Below are 26,895 nucleotides of genomic sequence, written 5' to 3'. Positions count from 1 at the left end.
GCTACAGTGAGCGGAGAGCAAAACATTTTTGATGCATTCAAGCATGCCTTTCGTGTGCGTCTGTGTGTGTTTGCGTTAGGAGGAAAACAAGCGTGTGCGGCTTTTGTGTGAAACACAGGAGGGTTGTGGTGCGCTCTGAACAAAAGAAAGAAAAGAAAAGAAAAAAAAAAGTAATCGAAGAAGCTAAAGCGAGATGATGGCTGCGGCTCCCATCCCGAGGTGTTGGAGAGTGTATTAGGATTCAGTGCTGTGTGGAGATGGAGTGTGTCTGGCTGCCCTGCGTCGCAGACAGGAGCAGGTGACGCACCTGAAATTGGACTGCCATTCTCAATTTCTTGCGGCCACCTAAAAACACTCGGACGTCACACACTCCAGCTGCCCGCTGCCCCCCCCCCCCCCCCCCCCCCCAGGAGGTGGGAGTTCAGGGTTAGGAGTTGAAGGTGATGGCAAAATATGCAGGATAGAAGAAACACCACATCTGCTCCGACGTCAGCATCCTTCCCTATGTTGGTTCCCTTAGCAACAAAAAGTCTGAGCCTCCACAAACACCTCTCTCTCTGTTCTCTGTGTTCAGGTCTTCTTTTAGAAGGAACTCGGTCAACCAAACAATCACTTACATCCAATGTTCTAGTCGTGTTTTTGCTTGATAAAACATCACACCAAGTAACCCGTCACCGCGGATACTGTTTATAATGTTGATGTCATAAACACCGTGAGCAGCATGTGAAGAGCTCTTCCTGGATGCTGTTTGAAGAGTGAGACTTGTAGGACAGAAATATCTTATTATTTTAAAATTTTGTTTATCTGATAACAGCAAGAATTGTTGGTTTGTTTTTCAGGAAAAATTAGTGACTTCACACCGTCAGTCTCAGTGGATTCCTGTTTGCAGACAAACTCTTTCAACCTGATAGACACGGGAAATAAACAGACAGGCAGGAAGGTCAGAGGTCAAATGTTGTCCCAGTCGAAAAAAAAAAAGTCGTGATCCGTTCACACCAGTCGCCCCCTCGGCCACCATAACAGGAAGGGGTGGACTGACAGTAAAGGAAGAGGACAGGGACAAGGCAGGAGGTTAAGGCACAAGGTATCAATGAACAACACAGGAGGAAACACACATCTATATGTGCACACAACATACAAGAATATACACACAAACACACACACACACACACACACACACACACACACACGTCCAAAGTCAGAGCAGATGGGAAGGCGGAGTGAGAGGCTTTGATGGAAACCTGGAAAGAGAAAGGACTGATCACAGTGAACATGCAGGAAACCCCAAAGTACAACACATATCTATTCCCATATGTAAGGAAAAAATGAAGCATTTTGTGTGTTAAACGTCGTACTTTTGCGATGCTCTGATGCGTTGGATTTGGATCTTCTTGTCAGTTTATCACATGATTTTGTTTTTTGTAAAACTAAGTGAGCAGCCCACTCACCTCTGATAATTTATCATAGCATCAGCAGTTTATGGTCGGATCTTTTTGTGAGGACGAGTGGGCAGCTTATTCAACTCTCGACTCGCTGTGTTCTGTATTTAGACAAAAAGCAGACAAAGATGGAAGATGCAGAACAAAAATCTCTGCTGGGATTCATTTGCAGGCATTTATGTGATCTGTGTTAAATTATTTATTTTGACAAAAAAAAAAAGCCCACGTTATCAGAAAATATTGGAAATCATCAAGATCTTTGACCAGACAGGTGTGCCCCTTTTTAGCTGTTGACATCTTCCTGTTTCCCATTTCCAGGTGTCCTTCTTCCTGTTCATCGTGTTTGTCGTCTACACCATGTTGCCCTTCTCCATGAGAGGGGCCATTATCGCCAGCGCCATCACCTGCTTTTCGCACACTGTCACCCTCAGCGTCTGTCTGGCCAACACCGTCCCAAAGCCGGAGGCTCTGGACTGGCAGGTAAAGACAAGATGACTGTACAAACTCAAACCTTCAAAGGTGCATGTGAAAAAGTCTGTTGAAAGCCACATTTTTACACAAAATCCGGCTCTGGATGTGACTCTGCTGTGAGTTTCCCATTTTAGTTTTCTGAAGGCCTCAGTGATTGCTTCACTGCACTGTTTGCTGCAGCGCAGGGGTTAGTTTATCAAAATTGAATTGGTAAAGTTGTTCCATGCATGATTAAAGATGATGAGGTACAACATTTTAATAATGTTTGGGCTATAAAACCGTGAACCCATCCTGTATCAATGTGACAGCACATTCAGAAAAGCCTCCTGAGTCAAACAAACTGCCTTTTAATGTACTCAGGGAACAGCTCTTAAAACACTGGCTCTAACTGAATGGACCCTTGATACAGAAGAAAATCTCACCACGAAACAGAAACCTCATAATACCAGAGCAAAAAACAACAATGACCAATAACATGAGAATATGATCTGTAAAACTAATCAAAAATACAGAAACGTGCCAGTTAACACAGAAAGTAAAATTAACTGGTTGTGTATCACATGTATGTCTGATACACACACAGTGACTCTTTCTAATCAACCATCAAAGTCAACACGCTCATAACACTGTAATCATCATATAGTCTCTCTCTTCTGTGTCTCTCACACACATACGCAGTGGAAAAGCACACCAACAATAAAACACGCTGTAAGACGCTCATTGCCCCTGGATACAGCACTAAGGACAACCTATTGATATGCAAGGCCACATTTAAAAGAGCATGAGGTTGACATAGTGGTGGAAAAAGTGCAGTTGAAGTGTGTGCTCTGGGCTGGTTTTACGAGGCAGTAATACAGGCATAAGTGGAAGGAGGTTGATAGTGGGAAAATTAAAGGTACATACACCTAATATTATTTTAATGCGTTATTCGTTATGTGTGTGTATGTGTGTGCGTGTGGCAGATCTTAGCCAACGTGATCATATTCACCTGTGGTAACCTGGCTGGGGCGTACCACAAGCATCTGATGGACCTGGCTCTCAAACAGACCTACCAAGACACCTGCAACTGCATCAAGTCGCCCATCAAACTAGAGTTTGAGAAGCACCAACAGGTACATGTTTACATTCATGCCCTGGGTTGAAATACTATGTGAAGTGAAGTCTCATATCATTTGCTGTCATCAGATTACTGAGGATGCATGGCCTGCTTTTACTGTGGAATAAAATGTTCCAATACAAGACTACGATTCAAAATGTCACAAATAACAATCTAATACCTTAGTTACAACAACATGAGACATTAACTCATCAGTGTCTCTGCATTCTCAGTACAACTAAACAATTCTTTAGCCACACTAGCAGCGTGGCTCCAGCAGTGGTTAGCACTAGCATGTAGCTCTGTCACTCCACCTTTGATGATCCTATGACCTGTCCTCTAGCGACACCAGGAGATTGGTATCTTTTTGTTGAAATTACTCAATAGATAGTGGATGAATTGATGTAAGACCTGGTCCAGATATTCTCTTCTCCCTCATGATGAATTGTAATCACTTTGGTGATCCTGTGACTTCTCATCTTGTGCTGTTATCAGGTCAAAATGTTTACTTTTTCTGCAAAACTGATGACATTTCCGTGATCGTCAGCTGTATTTTTTGTTTGGTGCTAATTAGCAAATGTTAGAATGCTAATGCAATGTGGTGAACTTGGTAAACATTACACCTTCTAAACGTCAGCATGTTAACTATTCTGGAGAGCATGTTAGCAGGCAGACATTAGCATTTAGCTCAAAGCACCACTGTGCCTAAGTACAGTCTCACAGAGCTGCTAGCATGGCTGCAGACAGAGGTTGACTGCTTGATGTTTGTCTGCCTTTTTTTTTATTGCCACTTGTCATTTTTATTGCTCTGAGAATGAAGCTTTTTCTGTCACCTTCACCTTTGCTCTGTAAAAAGATCAACACTCAATGTAACACTCAAACGTAAACCCTCCAGTTAAGCTGCTAGCGTGGCAGTGAACTCTTGATTCTTGTTGTTCCTGCCTCGCTCTTAGAGTTACACACACTTGAGCACATATGAAATGAAAACCTTATTCTGTTTTATAGCCAAAATATTTCACTTCTCAATGCAGGGCTGACTTGGTAAGTCGATCATGTCTAAAGAGGCATTATGCAGTGACATTTGCTTGACATTAGCGCCTTTGCCCTGACATTAGCCATTCTCTCCAACCAGGGAAATGACACATGAAATGATACATTAATAAGTGGTGGTCTACGCAGTGGGGGGGTTTTGATTGTAAAATGTGTATTTCATTTTACAAATGATGAAACACATAATTAATCATAATATATAATTGTAAAATGCATGTTTTATATGCATTTATAATGAAATATAATATAATACTCTGCATTAGATACAAATATTAAAACATTTTATTATTTATGACATGTTTTGTGCGCCATTTATTCTACAGGTTGGCATAACAATCTTGAGTGAAAATAATCTAATAATTTTTTTTATCATGTGAATTAAGTTGTAAAAGATTTATCACCACAAGACAGTGAAAACATTTTGGTTGCTGTAGATGGTATTTGAATAATCACAAATGTTATTTGGCATATGTTTCTCCACGCGCACCAGTTTGTATGTGCGTGAGCGTGAGCGTGAGCGTGTGCGTGTGCGTGTTAATAATGTGTGAGGATGCAATACAAATGTCAGTGCATAACTAAACACCACCAAATCTCTGAATACAGATCACTTTAGTTCATTAATCAAACACATGATTAACAAAGCTATATCTCTTCAGGCTATTATACCCCCTCTGCATCCTCACAGTAGAGTGCTCATATTGCTTCAGTGCTGAATAAGTAAATAAGTGCGGGTGGTGTGGGTTTCTATTTTTAGCGTAACCCCCCACCACCACCACCACCACCACCACCACCAACCCCTCTCTCTACTTAATTTGCTGCTGTGTTTTAGGAAATGAGCCCGTGGTGTGTGAACAATGTAATGACCCTCTCTGCTGAGAGCTGCATTTATGAGTCACACCCCCTCAGGCAGCTATTCACTCTTTCTAACATGCACACACACCCACACTTTTGCCCACGCACACGCACACATGCACCACAATCACCCTCAAACAACCCTCCAACCAGTGTGTACGGTTCTAAATCAAAGCAAAAAAAAATCCCCACAACTTACATGGTTACACAACAGCTATGGGTGATGGATCTCGCATCTCTGATTCTCTACTTTTCTTATTCCCCCTGATTGCTGACTATTCTATACAATGACATGTTTTGTTCAGATTTCCAGTGCTGCTTTAGTGGAACTTGACTGGAGAGAATATATCAACTTCCTAAAAACATCAACAGCGACCATTAAAAAACTCTGATGTCAGCATGTGAGGGTCAGAAAGCATCTTTGTATAGTCACAATTTTGCAACAACAAAAGCAGCCTCCAAAACCACACAGAGAGAAACCCACTGAAGTAGATGTGGTAACGAGACACACCCCACTGCCTTAGTGAATGTCAGCCACAAGTGCTTTCCTGCAAGTGTAGATATGCAGCTGTGTTCACAGGCTGCTTTTCGTACCTTTGACTGAATTAAGATAAACCTGTTAATTATCATTAGGTTTGATTTCATTTTCACTTTTCATCTCCTCATGATAATCTAATATGCACGGTAAAAATCACGGGCAATGCAGAAATATAGAGAACATGCTCCACTGCTTTCCTCTACCATGCCACGGTCTTGAAAATGAAGATACTTTCCGTGCCTCAATCGCTCTTCTCTTCTTGACTCTGGCTTCCTGTGTTCAGTGCTAAAAAATAAGCCTCATTGAACCACCATTAAGAGGATGAAGGAAAATCTATTTAGGCGGTTAAATATTAGCTGTGGATGACAATGGCTATATTTATATGGAGTATTGGAGAAGGAGAATAGAACAGAATACAATGCAATAGAATTGAATGGAACAGAACACATCAGAACAGCACACAATAGAAAATACTAGAATAGAATGGAGCTGTACAGAACAGCACACAGTAGAATATAGATTGTAACAGAACAGAATACTATAGATTAGAACAGAACAGTATAGAATGGAACAGATCGGTACAGAAGAGCACACGATGGGAAATACTAGAATAGAATAGAACAGAATAGAGTAGAATAGAACAGAACTGTACAGAACAGTACTCAATATAATATAGATTGTAAAAATACAGAATACTATAGAGAACAGAGCAGTATAGAGTGGAACAGAGTAAAATGGAATAGAATAAAAAAAGAATAAAATAGATGAGAACAACACCAAAGAAAACTGAATTGAACAGAGCTGTACATAATAGAACAGCACATAATAGAATAAGTCTCTTGCACCGTGACGAAATCTGTTCACAGACAAACAGACACATAAACACCTGTGAAATTACTGACAACCACCTCAGTGATAGTTTCTGCTACAGTAAGTGTCACCAGAACGACATGACACACACACACATACACACACACACACACACACACACACACACACACACACACACACAGACTCACAAGGTGGAAACACGTCCAGCCACATTGAATGAAGAAGCCATAGAATCGGAAGGTTTATTGTGTAGCATGAAGTTAACAGTGTTATTCAGTCATTGGTATTTTCATGTTATCCTGAGTAAATCCAAACGAACCAGTTTATGAACCAAATACATTTTTATTCCCACCATGTCAAACTAGTTAACTCTTACCAGTTGTCTGACTCTGCTTCGCCTGGCTTTCACCCCCCCCCCCCCCCCCCCCACTTCTCTGTCCGTAGGAGCGTTTGCTGTTGTCCTTACTCCCGGCTCATATAGCGCGAGTGATGAAAGCCGAGATCATCCAGAGGCTGCAGGGACCGAACTTTGGCAGAACAGAGAGCACCAACAACTTCCACAACCTCTATGTGCAGCGGCACACCAATGTCAGGTAAGGTTCCTGCTCCTCTATCTGCGCCTTCCATAACAAAGGTTATTATCTTCTGCTCTCATCTCTGCGCTTGATTGCTCCTATACCATCCTGTCCTCCCCCTCATCACTGCTCATCCCCTCCCCTCTCACATTTTGGATTGCCCCTATACTCAGCGCTCCTCTCATCCCACTATCATCTCCTTTTATTTCCTCTCCTTGACTCCTCTCCTTTCCTTTCTCGCCATCTTCTCTGCACCTCATCTCCTGGTCCCTTTTCACTGTCATGCCCAAATTCAATTCAGAGTTAATCCACCTTCATTGTACTCTGAGGTCACTTTGCCAAATGAAGAGAAGCACATGTCTTCCTTTCTCAATGACATCCTCCTCTATATTGTGGGGGTTCATAGAAACAGAGAAGAGTACACAAATCCAGGCTTAGCACAAGAGCCTCTCCAGAGAATGTCCTCTAAAAACCTGTTTCTCATAATGCTCGAGCTTCACAGAAGAAACAATATCACAGTGGCACTTTTAAGTCGGTCTCAGGTGTGTGGGTGTGAGTGTTCATGTTGATCTGCCCATTATCCTTCCAATAATAACAAGTTCTCACATGGTCTAGCTCCAGTGAAGAGGGCAATCTTTCCAGAACAAAGAACTGACACTCAAGGACGGGTGGCGGTGTGGCCCAGCTGGGATCCTGCTACACTTGACAGTCAGTGGAGAGCCAGACACCAGCTTCTGCCGCCACCATCGTATCTCCAGCTATAATAATTGGTGTCTCTGAAGAGAAACAGGCTGAATTCTGTTTCTACCACAGACTAGATATAAAATGGACGTAGCCTCTGTGACCATATGTTTCTGAGGAGCGGCTTTGAAGTTCAGAGTGGTGCTGCTCTGCTGTTGCCATCTTGGCAGCGCCTGACTCCTGGCTAATCCAAGAATGGGCAAAGAGGTGGGGCACATGTGGAGCAGAGACTTTGGTGCATGCCGGTTTGTGGCAAGCATACTTGCTCAAACACACTCAATTATGCATCAATTATGCAACTTTAATAAAAATGTAAACAGGTGAGTTATATAAAGATTCACCCTCCGTATTGTCATGAAGGAGTAAATTAGCTATAGAGACCAAGACTGTGATTTGTACCAGGCTGTAAACATGTTTATTTCTGCTATAAAGTTGGGCAGTTTAATGGGGATTGACTCACTTTTGAAGCCAGACTCAAGAGGTCATTAGAGGAAATGTTTTTGGTACTTCAGTGTTGGCTTCATTTTTCCAGCCCTTCTCTTTGAGGAAATATTCTGATATTTGTAGAAGCTGTGTTGACTTGTCACCCTGGGTGGAGACATAATGTTTGGACTGCTGTTTGTATAAGTTAATTTAAATATTTTTCAATATTTGAGAATGTTGCTTTGATCGTGATGGAAAAAAAACTAACAGATTAGGTGCATGGTCCAGAGGAGTTACCGACACTCTAAATACAGAAACCAGCACATGATGTGTATTGCATTATTTCGTTTAATTGCATTGGAAACCTGAGTGTTTTTCATCTACACCTGTAGTTTGTAGTTTGCCAAGTATGAACGCAAAGGCTTCCCTCTGTAGTAAAATATCCCTCCTGTTACTCCAGAACATTTAATAGTCACCACTGTGGTAAACGTGCTCATCAAGAACTCAGTGGGTTTGCAGAGAACGACACAAGTTAATTCAAAGCAATCCCATCAAGTACAGCAAATATCCCCAACAGTGAGAAACTTGATGCCTCTCTCCTAATAGAGGATAATGAAAATCTAGCTACGCAATGAACTGTTTCATTACATGGTTGTGTTATTCATTAATGCAATATCAGTTGTCCTGTTTGTTGTTTCTGCAGCATTCTGTACGCCGACATCGTAGGCTTCACCAGGCTCGCCAGCGACTGCTCTCCAGGTGAACTTGTGCATATGCTGAACGAACTGTTTGGCAAGTTTGACCAGATCGCAAAGGTAAACTCAAGACGACTTCATTCATATATCACATCTCATACAGAGGGACACTGTGCGTGCTTCACAGCAGGAATGAATGAAAAAGTAGTAGTAACTCGCACCGTCAGAGGATGTTCAGCTCTTGTTCAGTCCGGGGTGGGCCACATTCTCTCAGGAAGAAAATAGAGACATCTTGATTCAATTCTGTTGTAATTCACGAGGCTGTATTTTGTTGTGCTCTTGTATTGGATTGTAATATCCTGCACGGTGTGGTGTTTATGCTCCTCCTTGTACAGTATGTGTATGAGGTAGAGAAAACATTGGAGACACTTTCCAGAATGATGCACCCTGATACAGCAGCACCACATACAATCTACATAGGATGGAAATTTCAAGGACAGCAGAATTAGCCATGTGAACTACCCCTCAGTATTTTCAGTTTAAGGTTTTATTAAGAAGGTCTTGTAAGATTGATTTCTAGAGCCCAGTGAATAAAATAAAACATGTTTCAATCTAAAGTTAAAATGTGATGTTTGTCATTGAGAATTAATTGGATTTGATTGTGAAATTAAGGACGTTAATAAGCATAAAATAATGTGTTTTCTCTAACACTGTTTTGATGTTCATTAAAAAAAAACAACTGAGGGGAGAGAACAGTGTCTGAGCTATGCTGTCAATCATCTGAAGCGCGACCTTGAAACAAGTGTTCACTCCGTCCCGCGGCCACACTCGGCCTCCGCAGCCGTACCTCCACAGCTGCAGGTCGTAGCGGTGTGGGCCTGGTCAGAGTGAATCTCGCGGTCTCATGGGTGCTCAGCTATACGGGTCTAAACAGTTGAGTCAGGCTCTCTCTCCTTCAGTGCTGTGTCCAGCAGCTCTGTCCTTCCGCCTGACGAAGCTGCCGTTACATAAACCCGGTCCAACGATGAGCTGTTACTCATCCCACATGTGGAATAAAGGCTAATGTGTTATGTGTGTGGGTGTATGATTTTTGGGCTTGATGGATGTTACTGTGTCGAGGTGAAAAGAGCATGAGAAACATCATTTTTTTTAAATAGGTAACCCTCACTAAAGATATTGATAACTTAGGGATCCCCTCATTACTTCTCTCTTTCCTCCTCTCAGGAGAACGAGTGTATGCGAATCAAGATCCTGGGAGATTGTTACTACTGTGTGTCTGGTCTGCCTGAGTCTCTGCCTCACCACGCCAGGAACTGCGTGAAGATGGGCTTGGATATGTGTGAGGCCATCAAGTAAAATACCAGATCTCTCCCTCTTTTTTTTTCTCTCTCTCTCTCTCTCTCTCTCTCTCTCTCTCTCTCTCTCTCTCTCTCTCACTCACAGACACACACACAAACAAACACAAACACGCGCCTGTCAAACAGATTGAGCAGAAGGAATGCCAGACTTGATTTCAGCTCTGTTTGAATTCCAGAGTAAACACAATGTGAATGCAATATGATAAGCCTCCCAGCTGAACAAATAAAAATTTCAAACAAATGAAAAAATATTCTCTCGCAGATGCCCCCCCCCCCTGCTCTCTGTGTCTTTCACTCATGCCAGAACACACACGCACGCACACACACACACACACACACACACACACACACACACACACACACACAGACACACACACTAGTTTTATGGACCAATATATTGGCTTGCCGGCACTGACCTTTAATCACAATCAGATTAAAGATGCCATCCACCTCAGATGTCGTACACCTCTGACATGATGAAGCAGAGTCTGTTGGTGAAGCGGGTTTCCCGCCCTGACTACAATTGAATTGTGGAGGAAACACCGAACCATTTAGTGAATCAGCAGGATTGTTAATGGCAAACTAGAAATATAAAGAAAGAGAAAGAAGGAATTATCCCTGCTACTTTCCAAAAACACAACATTTTGGTAAATACACTTGATTCGCTAAGAAATGGTTACATAAAAAAAAAAAAAACACAACATGAGAAGTTATGAATTTTACATAAACAAGATACAATCTGTTAGTTAGTGTTTTATTGTGTGGGTAGGATTGGATTTTTGACTTTGGAGAGCTGGGCTGGGCTTATGGGTTTATGCTAAGCTAGGCTAACCATGTTTTCAGTTCCAGTTTGAATTTAAAGATTTCTTCTTCCTTTCGCTCCGCAGGAAGGTCCGAGATGCCACTGGAGTCGACATCAACATGCGTGTTGGTGTTCATTCTGGGAATGTCCTCTGCGGTGTGATTGGCCTGCGCAAGTGGCAGTATGATGTATGGTCACATGATGTCACGCTAGCCAATCACATGGAGGCAGGAGGCGTGCCAGGGTGAGACATAACCAATAACACAAAGAAAGTTTAATGTGATCTCACTGCAGTGCTGCTGCAGTGCTGCTCCCTCAAATCTTTGTAATTATCTTTTGGTTGGCAATCCAGAGACCTGTACCTGCAGCGTTGCCAGGTTTAGTCAGTGAACCAGACAGGAAGCTATATGCTTTGGGAATTGACTAACACTTCCTGCTCTCTCACTGATTAATGTTGAATTGCACTTGAGCAAGTGAGTGAATTTCCATCTGTTCTGCTGCAGCTCCATGTGGCCTAAAGTAGAAGTGAGCAAGTCCCAGTGGTCAGCAGTACCAAAGTATCATTATCTTGAGTTTCAGAGGACAGCGTGAATCTCAAGGAGGCTGTTTAGAAAGTTTTCTCACCCATATTAGAATAACACTAAACCTGTGCAATTTTCTTTTGGCTTTTTTGGTGTAGAAATGATCAGATTTATCAAATAACACCAAGAAATATGACAGATTGACCAGGCCTTAAACCCAAAGATGATGATACACCTGAGGGAACAACAGAGGCTATTAACCAAGACTCAGCTGAAAAATCTATATTTATATACAGTATATACTTGTTTTACTTGATGAAATGCACACACATACAGACATGGACATGGAGTATGGGATTTTGTGCTCTAATTCTATTATAGTGTTTAAGACAATTAAAGCCACCTCATTTGACCAGTCAGCTCTACATGTGTTATAAAGCCATTAGGTCTGAAATCCCAGCTCTGTAACTAGCTTGGGAAAATTGACTGGTGGTTCTGTGTGTGCTACACTGAAACTAAGCTCTCCAGGGCCACCACGTTGTCTCACTGGGCTGCTAATGGTTAGTCTCCTCTGACGCCTGCTGAAAGGCTCCTGAAAAACATGGCAGCTGGAAAAAAAATAAAATAAAAATAAAGCACATTTCCATCTCCGTCCATCTCTGTTGGCAGGGGTAACAAAATAACCTGAAAAGTGAGAATTAGTAGTTATGAAGCTGGAAAATAAATAACACGTTTGATAGAGCTTTTAATGGCACAGTGACGCAAGCTCTTAACCTCTCATCATCTGTCCATTCATCTTTTTCCCGTCTGGTCTCCAGGAGGGTCCACATCTCCTCCGTGACGCTGGAGCATCTGAAGGGCTCGTACAAGGTGGAGCCTGGAGACGGACAGACCCGGGACTCCTACCTGAAGGAACACGGAGTGGTCACCTACCTGGTCATCAACCCCAAGGTCAGAAAACCATCTCCGACATGGTTCCATACATTCAAGCACACAGTCAGAAATCACTGCGAGGGAGATCATACTGAGGACTGTCACTTAGTGGGTAATTAGTCTTTCTTAGTTAAAGTAAAATTGTTCTAGACTTGTTTTTATTTAGCGGCCCCAGGTGCCTTTTCCTGTTTTCACTTTGCTATTGATTTTATATATTTTTTTAAAGTGGCTGTGTGCCAGACAATAAAATGTCATTCCCATTATAAGATTTGTAAAAAACAAAGGGGATTGGAGCCCCCTGGTAGCTTGCCTGATGAAGCGCGTACCATCATATACCTAACAAGCTTGAGTCTTTACTGCAGCGGCCGTAGTTAAAATCCAGCCTGGACCCTCTGCTGCATGTCATCCTCTCTCTCTCTCTCTCTCTCTCTCTCTCTCTCTCTCTCTGCTGCCTTTACTGTTACTCTCTTACATTTTCAATCCCCAAAGTCTGATCTTATGAAATCTTTTGAAATCTTATGACATATGAAATTGATGCAGGAAAATACTCTTTCAAATAATGTTTGACAGATGACATATAGTGCAGAGGGGGAACAAAACAATAGGAGCATCTGAAGCCATAATGTATCTCAGTGTAATGCCGTAAATCTGAACTGATTCTACAGTTTAGAGTAAATTTTCAACTGAATTTTGAGAAAATAGTAAAAGAAAATGTACTCCAACCATGACCATTATATGAATATTAGATGTTGGGTCATTGAGCTAAATAGCTGGTGGCACTAAGAACTCAGTAAGTGTAACAATATAGAAAACATTTTGGAAACATACCATTTCTGTTTGTTTATTCTACTCTATTCTGATTCCATAGTGATAATGTTGTACTGTCTTTACTGTCCTTAACCCTGTAAAAATTGAAAGTATTCCCATCACTTCACAGACAAAATACTACATATCTTCACTGTCCAAAGAAAACCGTGCATCTATGATCATCTTGAATTTAAATAAATAAACAAAATAAAAAATAAAATAAATAAATAAACTTTATTTGCAGAGAATTTTTCATGCAAGAGATCTCAAAGTGCTTCACAATAAAAAATGAAATAGAGCAATAAAATAATGGTGAATATAAGGAGAATGAAATTAGACAATAGAAAGACAGAAGACGATAAAAAGTGTAAATGAAAATAAAACGGAAACCATTAAGATTAGTAAAATATGAGAACTAATTAAAAGCCTAATTAAATAAATAGGTTTTCAGCTATTGTTTAAAAATGTTTATGTGATTTAGATTTTTTTCCAGATTTATACTGGAAGTTCCTGAAGTGTGAAAACGGCCCAACTTTCACTAATTAGCACCAAACACAAGCCACAGCTGAGGCTGATGAGGATGTGATTAGTTTGCAGGCACATGGCCATAAAGTATTGCACTAGTTCAAATTTTAATCTGATGATGCTGCTGGATGAAAAATCAAGGGATCAAAAGTTGTTAAAATTTATTCTTGGGGGATCATGAATGTATGTACCAAATGTCATGGCAACCCATTCAGTGGCTTTTTCAATAAAAAACAAATATGTCAACCTGATGGTTGCGCTAAAGGAAAAATAAGGATGTGGCCAATGTGGTCAAGATATTTCAGTTTGAACCACAAATGTCAACCTCATGTTGCTACTAGAGAAAAGTCAGGGGATCAAAAAGTCACTAGGGTTCATCCTCTGGGTACCATGAATGGCTGTTTAAAATTTAATGGCAATTCATTCAGTAGTGGTTGAGAGAGCTAGAACCGTGCTGCTAGCACAACTAGAAAACCCAGTGGATTATCTGACAAATGTGTTTTCTCAAAGCAGAAAAACAAGGCTGTTTTTCTTAGTTCACACAGGGTCGATGTCTTGGAGACACATGAAAATGAATTATATTCACTTCACTTTACATTATCCAGTATATGTCATCAGTCGTGATCTAGTTTGAAAAGCCACATACAGTAATTATCAGTTTGCAGAAGAGGTAACTGCTGACAGTGTGTGTGTGTTTTGGGTCATGACTTGTGTTTTCATGGAGTTTATAGAAGGTGTGTTGAGCCAGAGTGCAAAACTATGAGGGTTCAGCACCATGGACAACGCCACTGCTTCACCAACACTTGGTGTGCTGGTCGGGTTTACTCAATTCACACAATTTTGACAATGTCAAGTACAGGGAAATAATACAATTGTGTAGCAACGGCAGGATGTTATCAAATGAAGACCAGGGCAGGAGTTCACTCAGTCTGTCTCCTCAGAGAAAATGTTTGAAGTGACGTCCATTTCCACTGCTTGAGACATCACACGTCTTAGGACTAGTTCAGGACATTTAAGACATCTGACTCCTCTGTGAACTTTCTGCTGAGAATATCCCTATATAGAATATACTGTTGGCAACCAGTCTGTAAAAAAAAACCACGCTTAACAGTCCTGCCTCCATAATCCCCTCATAACTTGGCTAAGATGCACCCACCCCCATAAATATCTGCAGTGACACCTTTTCCTGTTTAAGACATCCTGTGTTCACTATCTGCTTTCCTCATAGACGAGTGGAGTCTCAGTGCAAGAATTAACACCTTTACACTCTCCGGTGCATCTTTTGGAAATGCCATCAGTGACACAGAAAGCCACGGTGTCTTTTCAGCACAGATTCCTCCAAATCTGCTCCTTTGACTCCCTTTAGTCTTCTTTTTTTTCATCTTCTATTTCATCTCTGAAGAGTTTGACCAGGGATCTGTAGCTTTCACATGAAGTCATCACCTGACTTCAAACAGTTCTCAGAGTCACGTCTCGGTAGCAACATATTCCAGATTAGAATTTGCAAGAAGTCATATAAAGCTGTATCAGATTCAATGAACTGAAAGAAAAAGTTCACCCAGTATTTCATAGGAGTTGTTAATGTACTTTATTTATTTCTTTATTTGGATCTCCGTTAGCTTCCACACAGTGGTGGCTACTCCTCCTGGGGTCCACACACAAAAACAACGAATGAAACAAACAATAATTTAAATTAATAAAATAGGGGAATAAAACAAAATAAGATGAAACACAAAAAATAAGTAAAATAACTGTAATATATAAAACAATAAACAATGAAAACAGAAACTAAATTGTCACAAATGCAAAATAACTAGAAAAAACAAAAACAATCAAAGGTAGAGTAACCACTATAACATCTATATGAGATTCGTCAAGTTTTGTTTTGAAAGAAAATCCCATGATAAAAATCTGCATATACTAGTTTTTCCACAAAAAGTGAGCTGTATTATTCCGTATAACATTCTGCATGAATAACAGAAGACACAACGGTTAGCGATGAGTTTATGTCGTTTATACAGCTCAAGCAGGTTTTCCTCTGTGCCATCCTGAATTTTAGAGAAAGAAGAAGTCGAAAACATGAACATATTTCAACATCCTTTATCACAGTGTTCTGTTGAAACTCTAGCAGCTGTGTTTCAGTTTGAAATGAGAAGTTATTTTGGCAACAGTACAAGCTGCTTGTTATCAGCCCTCTGTTTACAGCATGTCATGGGAGTTTGGTATTTACACTGTTTGCATATTTTCCGTTTAACTTTTTTCAGATTTTTCTAGTATCCTATTTATGAATGCAAAGTAGCAGCACTTCAGAGACCTAATTTACTCTTGCTCCATGCAGCCCTACAGTAATGAATCAAACCTGCAGTTTTAGGTTTAACCGAAGCATCTGGGTATTTTTAGTGTGGTAATTTTCCTTCTCACAATATAGCAACAATATAGTTTATGGGAAGTCTCAATAATAATGTTAAAGTACTGCCCTGTAACCTTTATTTACTTTAATGGAGATGGCTTTTCCAATGTCCTATCAGATATTGGGAAAAGGATGTGACATTTTCAGGAAGCCCTGAATGGATCAAGGCCAAATATGGAGCATGGATCACAGGAGGTGTCATCTCCACTGTCATTGTCATTGATCGTCACTGTCAGAGCTTTTCAGCACACCTGCTGAAAATGAACACAGTCATTGTCTATTTCAGTTCTTACAGGCTTTTGTGCCGTGTACCCGTCTCTATCAGAAATTAAAGTAAATCACCAGAGGTATGGGGCTTGTCACCTCACCAGATTCTACCTATAACAAACGGTGAAATATCCTCTCCATTTGGGCAAAAATGCAGGAAAAGGAGAAAAACTTCAACTCTCACTGGTTTATGGCTTTACAGTGATGCAACATTTGTTTCAGCAGTGAAGCTGGGCGCAGTTTGTCAGAGAGAAACACTTGGCACACCGCCCAAAATAAAAGGAGAACTGCATCATTCTTGACTACAAGTGTTTTAAGTGGCTCAAAACACTGAGAGGCAGGTCACAGAAGTCAAGAGATCGCTGCTCCCAAAGCACCCAGTCCTCCTTACGTCACACCTGCTGAGTACATGCGTAAAAGTCCGGCTCACACAGCTGCAGTCGATGGATCAAAGTGGGTTGTGTGATATTTCTTCTCCATTTTGAAGATCAGCTCGGTCAGGTTTTCATATCAGCTTAAATTGACGGTTGGGATTATTTGACGTAGTGTAGTGTGTGTAGTCGGTGTATAACCTGCACCGGCACAGAAGCTGAGCGATGTGCTGCTGTGGACGAGGCCTTCCACAAAAACGTGTTTAAGCCACACAGGGGGCAACATGATATCTGAATGGTAAGGGCGCATACCCAGCGTTCCCAACCATTGTCTGTATGTCATTCCCCTTCTCTCTTTCCCTGCACTTCCTGTCTGTCTCCACTACGCTATTCAATAGAGGCATAAAATGGCCACACACAAAAAAAAGCTCACAGAAAATAAACTATATCAGTTGAAGTGTAAACTTTTCTTTTTAATATTTTCACCACTTTATCTTGCCGTCAAACAGGCCTTTCCTTTGGAACTACATTTTCTCTCCATTTTGGAGGAATTTTGGCTAAAACACGTTTTTGCAGACGGCCCCGTCCACAACAGCACATCGCTCAGCTTCTGTGTCACCAGCTGTTTCTCTAAAAATGACAGCACACCGATCCAAATCTACTGCAGGTGATACAGTGACTATAGATAAGTACCTCACACAACACTACATCAAATAACCTGAACTGAAATGGAAACAACTGGTGTTTTCCAGTTGTTGTTGTTGTTGTTGTTGTTGTTGTTGTTGTTGTTGTTGTTGTGGTGCTGGTGCTGTTCAGTTCACTTAAATGAATCTATGTCAGCATTATTTGCGTGACATTTCATTTTTAAAATGTGGTGTCAAGATGAATTACCCACGGGTTAAAGGATTAGCAACAGTTACTGACGATCACATGTGTCCTGGTTTTTTCTCAGACTGAGAGGCACAGCCCTTTGCTGGGTGTGCGCTCTCGTCCCTCCCTGGACAGCGGGAAGATGAGGGCGTCTGTCAGGATGACCCGGTACCTGGAGTCCTGGGGAGCCGCCAAACCCTTTGCCAACCTCCACCATCGAGACAGCATGACCACAGACAACGGCAAGATCAACACCACTGTGAGTACAACGCAGAGCTCTTTGTCTCGTCTCACGCACAGATACGGGTGTCGGTTATCGATAGATCAATGTCGTGACTCTTGTTTCAGGACGTTCCAATGGGGCAGTACCACTTCCAGCGACGAGAAAGGTGAGCGCAGTGGTTGTATGATAACCACTTTACTCTTAAGTCTTTGCGAGACTTCATTATGTGTGAGTGTGTCCCCTTCTTTCCTATTAACTGCAGGTCCAAATCTCAGAGGAGGAGGTTTGAGGAGGAACTCAATGAGCGAATGATTCGCACCATTGATGGCATCAACTCACAGAAGTAAGAGTCATATCTGCTGCACTTCCTGTTTCTGCATCACTTTTTCACAGTCACAGGTCGTGCTCAGTCACCTCCCTCTCAGAGGAAGCCCCTTCAGGAGTTCATTTAGGTGTTATACACTGAAGCATAATGATGCACAGAAACCTCTCAATCCTATACAAATGTAAGTTTTACTTACTACAGTTTGTTCCTGTTGTCTTTCGTATTTTATTGCGAATTTCACACAAGAAATAGGAAGTACACAATATTTGCAATGTAATTTAATCCGGAACAGTTTCAATGGGCTTATTACTATATATTTTATTATTCATGAAACAAGAAAACACTCTCCGGCTTTATTCACTGAAAAAACAAGTGTTGGCTTTTTGTAAAATTGCAGTTATTTCAAAACGAAAAGTATAAGCTTAAAAAGAAAAATACGTAAGAGCTCTAAATGCAATTAATAGAATTTTTTAACTTAAAAGCTGTCTTAAAATATTTGATGGTGTTATCCTGCCCATTGCGCTTTATGGTGGCGAATTGTGGGGTCCACTCGGTCATCAAAGCTTCACCCACTCAGAATCTCTACATGCTGAATTCAACGGGTACATTTTACTCATCGAGCAGAACCAGGCAGATACCCACTGATCATTAACATTCACAAGAGAAAACCCCCCTCTTGCTTTCCAAGCACCAATCAGAGTAAACCCAAGTTATAACACAGTGTAGTGAATGAGCAGAATATCTCTTAACTGTCAGAGATAGAAAGCAGAGGCAGATCCAGACCGTAGCGTAGTGGCTCAGTGACCACAAAGTGGCAAAACGAACGAGGACGACACAACAAAAAACCACGGCAACCCAGAGAAAACAGAACATGTGGTTCATGTGGAGACAAACGTCCTCGAAATATGTCAATCATTCAGTGAAATACAGAACTTTTACTTTACAGTTCAGTTCTGTAATCCCAAATTTCACTGAACTAAATGACGTCTGTATCGATCTTGGTGTTGTTTTTGTTGCATTTTGCATTTTGCATGATGTCGTTTTTGGAAATTGTATTTTGATGCTTTGCCGATATTGTTTTTCTCAAACTGAATTGAACTGAATCAATAAAGTCCCAGCGTTGTCATGTTCATATTCAGTTCATACGGTTTGTACTTGGTTCGTTAAGACTGATGGAGCCGCTTCTCTCTGAATATGTCTGTTTCACTTGTGTCTCCAGACAGTGGCTGAAGTCTGAGGACATCCAGAGGATCTCATTGTTCTTTCACAACAAAGCTCTGGAGAAAGAGGTAGGCGAACGCATACAAAACACCAGCCAGCATTGTTCACCGGGGGGGGGGGACACAAATCAATCGGATTGTATAGGTGTCAGGGAAACAGAAGTCATTAAGGGCCTGAACAACCTGCCGTATACAGGACACGGGTTGTCCACTATATATTTTATGCGATAACAGTTACAGATTATTTTTTTTTGTGCGTCATACTTTATGTAATCCACACAGAAGTCTGGTATATTTTTACACTGTGCAGGCTCAGTGTTATTGTTGACTTTGGTCTGTTTTGCTGCAGCATCATAATGTACAAAATTTTACAATTTTTTTTTGTTTTGTTTTTGTGTCTTATCTTCTCTCAACAGTACAGATCCACAACATTACCAGCCTTCAAGTACTATGTCACCTGCGCCTGCCTCATATTCTGCTGCATATTCATCGTGCAGGTCCTCGTCTTGCCCAAGTAAGTCTGTACCCCCCTTCACTGGATTTATAAGGCGCGCTCCCCCGTAGCGTCAGCAAACTCCATCTGTGGCAGCGGGTTGATGTTAAAAAGCCATTTGACGCCAGCTGTCTCATCAACAAGACCACACTGAAATGAAAGAGGCAGGGGAGCAAGAGGCAGAATGCTAAAAAGCAGATGGAGATGAAAGGGCACCATGTCTGCTAGTGATTATAGATCAGGTGAATCAAAGTGTGGCATCTCTTTAACAGCGAGGAGAGAAATTCACGGTCATGCTAATTTACTGCTTCTGAGAGCCAAAGGTGTAATTCAGCATCTGAGGGGCCATTGATTTTCTAATTCACCCCTCTCTCTCTCTCTCTCTCTCTCTCTCTCTCTCTCTCTATCTCTCTATCTCTCTCTCTCTCTCTCTCTCTCTCTCTCTCTCTCTCTCTTCATCGTTATCTTTATCTTTGCTCGTTTTGTCGCAGCATCTTTTAGACGTGACATCATCTGTTTTATGGCACAGATCATTAAATCAGATGTGCTGTGTTCCTCCTTAGAAAATCTGATACATGAATGTAACTTCATTGTGACACACACACACACACACACACACACACACACACACACACACACACTGTGCTGCTGTACGATCCACTGTTATGCTTACTCAATGTAAATGGATTGCAAGTCTGAGGTAGAATACATTAAGACCTTCATTACATTTATTTCCCTGGACGGCACTGCAGAGGGCCGAGAGGTGCCAAGAGGGTTTAGAGTAATGTGTGTGTGTGTGTGCGTGTGTGTGTGTGTGTGTGTGTGTGTGTGTGTGTGTGTGTGTGTGTGTTGCAGAACTGCTGTGCTCGGGATCTCCTTTGGCCTGGCATTCCTGCTGCTGGCTTTGATCCTGCTCCTTTGCTTTGCTGGTCACATTCTGGTGGGTTTGCATGGATTTATCAGTGAATACACACACACACACACACACACACACAATTACTTTTTTCTTTTGTGTAGAAATTCAATATGCACTTACCCCACTTATCTTTGTCCTCTAAATTCTGATGACACAGTCGTTTTCCTACAGGTTGATGTGAAGAGCCGCTCTCCTCTCTCCTGAGCACTTTTAAAAGTTTCACGTAGAATTTCCTGCAGCTTAATGACTTATCCATCAAAATAATATCTACACAATTGAGACGTACTCTACCTTTAACTATGACAAACAAGAATCTATTACATGTGTCTTGATATATATCTATTAACTTTATTTAGAGAAGGAACTACAGTAAATATGATCTATCTAGTCTTTCAGAAACTCCACATTTACAGGAGTAAAGAGTGTCTGACTTTTATTGTTACAGGCCATGATTTGCTTCGTCTACAAATCTACCAATCTGGTCTCTTATGACTGCGGACATGTTTGAACTAGTTGTGAGCAGCTCACAAGATGCAAATCAAACTTACCCTCTGGACACGATGTAGTGTTGAACTCTGACAAGATAAAACCTTGAGTTCTCATTAATTTGAAAGGTTGAATTTTGCTTTGCCCGTCCAACCATCTAAGTTTTTTCTTATTACTTTTACATCTTTTTTTTTTTATTTTCTTTTGTATTCTCTGGATTTTGACACATATTGTTTGTCTTTAAGGGGGTTTTTATGCATTATTGATGTGCTAACTGTCTGAATAGTTTCTTCCTTCACTTAGTGACGTGTTACCAAGACACAATCCACTAAGACAGATGCAAAAAAACAAAAAATAGACTGTTGACTTTATAGTTTCTGTGTTGGTCGGTTCTGATTTTATGTTGAGATCTTCGGATTTGGAGTCAATGCATCCAATGGTTCAAACTGAGTGGCACAGTAAACTGTAATGTATAACGTTACCTTTTTACTATTTAGCTATTTAAATAACAGTGAGATGGACTGAAACGGAGAGTGGATTTTCTTAAGGCCCAGATCTTCCATCCAGACGCATTTTCTTGCACAAGTTGGAACATGGTGTCAGCTGCAGCCCATTATATGTAAGCTTTATATGAGCTGATCTTCCTTTTATTGTCCTCATCCATCCAGTCGCAGCTGTTGTTTGTTATCCAGCACAAGTGGAGGGATGGGCCACTCCAGCTACCTGTCACAAGTGTTTTATGGACAATCAATAAATGATTGCTCCCTCAAGAACCGATGATGCTCCTTGTTCCCTCTCAAGAGAGAATTATCACCCAGTAAGTGGGTCACCTGTGAGTAATTGGGGGTTATCAGTAACCTTGGATCTATCCTGACCCAGATATCACCTTCAATAAGAGCAGCTTATGTTTGATGGGTTTGTATTAACCATCAATTTAACACTCGATCTGTTCTCAATAAAAGCTGCTGTGGTCACTGGTGAAAGAGCACACAACTCACTAATGAGAGGACGTGTCTAACAAACTCTTACCTGCGTGTGAATGGGCGTGCTGCCTCACCTGCGTGCACCTGGTTGGGTTTTGTTTTTTGCCCGGGCTCGTTCAGGAACGTAACCAAGACGGGAGTTCCACATAGCAACCGTTTAATTAAACAAGATATTTATCAAGGGCAACTCAGTGTAAGCAAAGAGCAGTGAAGTGTGGACGGTGGGTGAAAATGTAGGCAGTGTTGAAAGGTAGTGAACAATTTTTGCAGTAGCTTCCTGGTAGTTCAGCTACATTCATGTGTGCATTGTGATTCGAATAGTTAAGGTTTTTGTGTAGTTAAGTTAAAAACAGTTTTGGCCCATAAAAGGAAAGAAATTTAAATTTTTTTATTTTTTATTTTACTACTGCTTCGCTCTCTCTTTCATCCTGAATACTGTGAAGCCATGCCCAGGCAATGCATTCGTCAGGCAGCCACCACTACACACTTGACCTTTGTGCAGTGCATGTGCAGAAGCCAAGGGGCGGGTGTTGCTCAGGGCTAATACTGCATCATTATGGATTAACCTCCTGAAATATGAGGGAAAATTATCATGGCCATACTTAAGCAGTTATTGTTTACCAAAGCTGACAATCCAGCACTTCCCCATGAATAGTTTTTTGGTTTATGCGTGGCCTGTGAACAATAAACGTGCGTGTATTTATTTTGTGTTGTATATTGTGATCATTTTTTATCACATGTACATCGTCAATGTGAGCTTGTTTTTTCTTGCAAAGTAGTTTGAGCTACTTTTTCTAAGTAGCTTTAGTTAAAGAAAAACGAAATTTCTCCTTACAGTAGCTTTGCTGTAGTTTAACTTCTTCCAGTGTAAAGTAATGTGCTTTCACAGAAGCTTCCCCAACACTGAATGTAGGTGCTAACCTTAACTACTTGTAACATGAACACAAACGACACAATCCAAACCAAACAAAACCACGTTGAGTGGCTGAACGGCACCTGCCCTCCAGGGAGGGAGGGAGAGGGAGCCATCTTGAAACCGCCCAGCTCATATAGACTCCGAGCAGGTGAGGAGGTCAAACCAAGTGCCGTCATGTGGCCCAGGACAATCAGTTTGTCTGAGTCATCATTAATGAGGCATATTATCGTTAAAGGACATGCTGTGATCATCTGTGAAAGAGAGCATTACACAGTTATTGTGATCAAACACATTCCTTGCCAAATGTCTTTTTAAGTTGGATGAAAGAAAGGACCTCAAGAAAGATGTAAAACTGACTGACACTCTGTTTTATGAGAATCAGAGGGAAATATCTGCATTTCATGTCCTCATGAAACCGCGCTTAGTTTGGAAAACAAGTGTGCTGTTGATTTTTTTTATTTCTTTCATCTAGAAAGTGTCACATAACCAAGGACTCATTCCAAGTGTGAGGTCTCCGCTAGAGCTCGTAGCAAAGTATGAACATACTGTCCTGATGCGTGAGAGAAAACTGTCACACTACGCTCGAAAATGATTGTAAATAGGAACAGGAGGAGACACGATATCGAGGATAACACTAATAAAAGATGTTTTAAGTTGAAACTCTTGCGAAAAAATAAAAGGCTAGAGCTGGAGTTTGGCCTGTATGTGATAGATGAGCTTTGATCCTATACTTTCTGGCTTTGTTCTGATTCGCTGAGACATAGTGAGATTGAATGAGCTGCCGTGAGCGATATGAATAACAAATGGGACTTTCCACCGAGCCAGTATCTTTGTGTTAGTTTGAGTCACAGCGGCAGAGACCATAAAGCCCCCAGAGGGTGAGTTGTACGGTATTTCTTTTGCTCTGTCCACTGCTTGTTCCTCTGTCTAATCATTCCCTCTGTGTCTTTGCATCCTCAGCAGGGGAGGAAGGGCTCCTGCTCTCTCACCTGGTTCCCCACCTCCTCCCGCATCATCGTCACTAATAATCCCTGGCTGCGATTGGTCCTCACCATGATGACCACTGCTCTCATACTGGTGATGGCTGTCTTCAATATGGTGAGAAGTGAAACTGTTGTGGATCTGGTTTGTCCAGGGTCGCTGCGGGTTACGACAGAAAGAAACCGCTGATGCTAAAGAATGTAAACCAATTCAGCATAGTTGATTTTGAAGATAAATAAATACATTAACAACATGAGTTTAGTTTAAGCTTTGGTCAAATTGCTCTTTAATACTTTGCTGTTGTAGGATTTTGATACAAAGACAGACATTTTCTGTGTGGTCCGCACCAGTGCGCATGCCTAATGCATTAAAAGAATGACTAGAAGCATAATACATTATATTGTTTTGTAACGAGGCATTAAAAGCGTGATGGTCATACTTTTCTGAGGTTGAGTATTGCATTCATTTTTAATTGCTGCACCAATTTAGCATGAAACATCGTAAAGTCTTATGATCATCATGGTGCTTTCTGTTTCCACCATGTGTGCCACACCAATAAAGTCATTAAGTGCTCGTTGGGTATTCTGTTACGAGACTCGAGCAGTAACATGCTCATTTAGAATAATATCTTCAATAGGGAAGTCCTGTAGTTGTGCTGTAGTTAGCTCATATAAGACTCAGTAACTCGTCTCCTGGGTAAATCTTTCCTCTGCAGATGTAATGTAAATCTGTTCTGGCTGTGTGACATTTCAGTGATGGATGATTCCTCCTGCCCTCCAGGGCGTCCGGTGGCCCAGTGGCTAAGGCGCATACTGCATAACCACATTGTCCATGGTTCAATTCCTGGCTGGGGGACCCTTGATGCATGTCATGTAGCATGTCTGTCTATAGGCTGTTAACTATCAATTCATGGCAACTTGCCAAAACAATAAACTTATCGTCCTCCATCCTCTCTGTTTTGTTTGTTAGTTCTTCGTGGAGGATCCTGGGGGATCCATGCAGGACGTCCCGGCATCTATTCCACCTGAGGTCCCAGCATCTACTCCACCTGAGGTCCCAGTAACTACTCCACCTGAAGTACTGATCACCACTCCCCTTGTGAATATAAGTAATGGCAGCGTGTTGGTGTACCAGGAGGAAAGCACGAGAGAAAACAAATTTTATCTGCCAGTAAGTGAGAGGTCAACGACACGCAGAGGTTTAGAAAGACGAGAAATATGTAAATGTGAAATCACTGACCACAAGATCCAAAAACAATCTGACATTTTTCTAAAACTGCAAAGTGTGACATTCATGTTTATACTGATTTCGCTTTCTTTACAACATTTTTGTTGTAAACAACATACATAACATTTCTTTTACTTTCAGGGAAATGTTCTTGATTAACACACTCTCCTCACATGTTGGTGTAAACATGGGAAAGAACCTGATGCTAGATATTTGCTGAAAGCAACGTCTCTCATCACACAGCTCTGTCTCTATATCATAAAAGCAAAATAATTCAAAGAGACACCCATCAAGAGACACCCATGCCAATTTTATTAAGTTTCACAAGGAAACTTGTGTGTAGCCGTTTCAAATCTGTTAAGTCCATGATATAATCTCACACCAAGCAAGAGAAAAAAGAGCCAAGCCAAGGTGTTTATTTTAGAAACATCAGTGGCGCCAGCTTGTCAGACATATAAATCTTTAGGCTTTCATTCATTGCCTTGTTTAGTGGTGGTAGACACCGTCACACACACACACACACACACACACACGCACACGCACGCACACACACACACACACTCTCTCTATAGGCTTACAGAATGGTCTGTGTTGATTCCCAGTCATCCAGACTTGAGGTTCCTTGAAGTTTCACCTCATATCTGAAAGGCTTCTTCGGGATTTACCCGCTTGTGGGTTTCGTTAACATCTTGAGAGCCGCCGAGGTCACGGGAGTCGTTGAACCAGGGGTCGTCGTGTGAATCGTTAGGGTCACGAGTCGTGGTGTAAATGGGTGTTAAGCTGCCTGAGGAGGGATCTAAAGATTGCATTGTAAGTGGCTGATGAGTGGTGCTGCAGACCACTTCTTCTCTTTAGTGACGGTCGCTCCAGTTTGGCGTAGATGGCTTCTTTTCACTCCTCTTACCGTTTAGTTTCACTCTTTGGTATTACATAAACAATTACATAAATGTGTTTGTTGTATAAGAATATTGACTTATTCTGCTGCCAGTATGCAATCTCTAGTCCTCTTCTTGCTTGGGAACTATATGTTGGGTGAGTCACCGCTGTTAGAGCAGCACGATACACCGAACACTTTTTTTTTCTTTGCTTGATACGAACACATTGAGATTATTTGTTGCTGCGCAGCACCTCTACAGAAAATCGTTCTTTTTTCTCCGTCTCCAGTACTTCATCTACTGCTGCATCCTGGGCCTGGTGTCATGCTCAGTGTTCCTGAGAATCAACTACGAGCTGAAGATGGTGGTGATGCTGGTTGCCGTGGTGATCTACAACATCATCATCCTCCAGACACATGCCTTTCTGCTGGATGGATTAAGCAATGCACCATACCCCACAAAAGAGTTGGAAAGGTACCTGCAAAGTACACACACACACACACACACACACACACACACACACACACACACACACACACACACACACACACACACAGTTAAGCCCAGAAATATTTGGACAGTGACACAATCTTCATGATTTGGGCTCTGCATGCCACCACATCGGATTTGAAATGAAACAACTACAACTACAATGGAATTGAAGTGCAGACTTTA

At 41.4% G+C, this 26,895-nt stretch overlaps 1 protein-coding gene across 3 annotated transcripts in view; it reads left to right on the top strand.

Annotated features, from left to right (window-relative positions):
* adcy2b (adenylate cyclase 2b (brain)) overlaps window positions 1-26,895 on the top strand; it is a 49,129-nt gene that overhangs the window by 12,782 nt on the left and 9,452 nt on the right. The window contains exons 3-18 of one of the 3 annotated variants that reach the window (XM_023428506.2): window positions 1,758-1,919; window positions 2,873-3,022; window positions 6,722-6,870; window positions 8,720-8,831; window positions 9,936-10,063; window positions 10,957-11,115; window positions 12,211-12,343; window positions 17,658-17,834; window positions 17,924-17,964; window positions 18,061-18,141; window positions 19,343-19,412; window positions 19,760-19,857; window positions 20,692-20,776; window positions 24,101-24,235; window positions 25,088-25,288; window positions 26,510-26,694. In XM_023428506.2, the coding sequence (XP_023284274.1) occupies window positions 1,758-1,919; window positions 2,873-3,022; window positions 6,722-6,870; window positions 8,720-8,831; window positions 9,936-10,063; window positions 10,957-11,115; window positions 12,211-12,343; window positions 17,658-17,834; window positions 17,924-17,964; window positions 18,061-18,141; window positions 19,343-19,412; window positions 19,760-19,857; window positions 20,692-20,776; window positions 24,101-24,235; window positions 25,088-25,288; window positions 26,510-26,694 (2,066 nt within the window). Of the gene's footprint in view, window positions 1-1,757; window positions 1,920-2,872; window positions 3,023-6,721; window positions 6,871-8,719; window positions 8,832-9,935; window positions 10,064-10,956; window positions 11,116-12,210; window positions 12,344-17,657; window positions 17,835-17,923; window positions 17,965-18,060; window positions 18,142-19,342; window positions 19,413-19,759; window positions 19,858-20,691; window positions 20,777-24,097; window positions 24,236-25,087; window positions 25,289-26,509; window positions 26,695-26,895 lie in introns of all 3 variants that reach the window. The other 2 variants (XM_023428505.2, XM_087179919.1) reach the window with 2 other exon arrangements.

Source organism: Seriola lalandi, unplaced genomic scaffold (genome assembly GCF_002814215.2).
Source record: "Seriola lalandi dorsalis isolate HSWRI2012SDOR001 ecotype SW California unplaced genomic scaffold, Sedor1 jcf7180002054879, whole genome shotgun sequence".
NCBI classification, from domain to species: Eukaryota; Metazoa; Chordata; class Actinopteri; order Carangiformes; family Carangidae; genus Seriola; species Seriola lalandi.
This window is presented reverse-complemented; position numbering and strand designations above follow the sequence as displayed.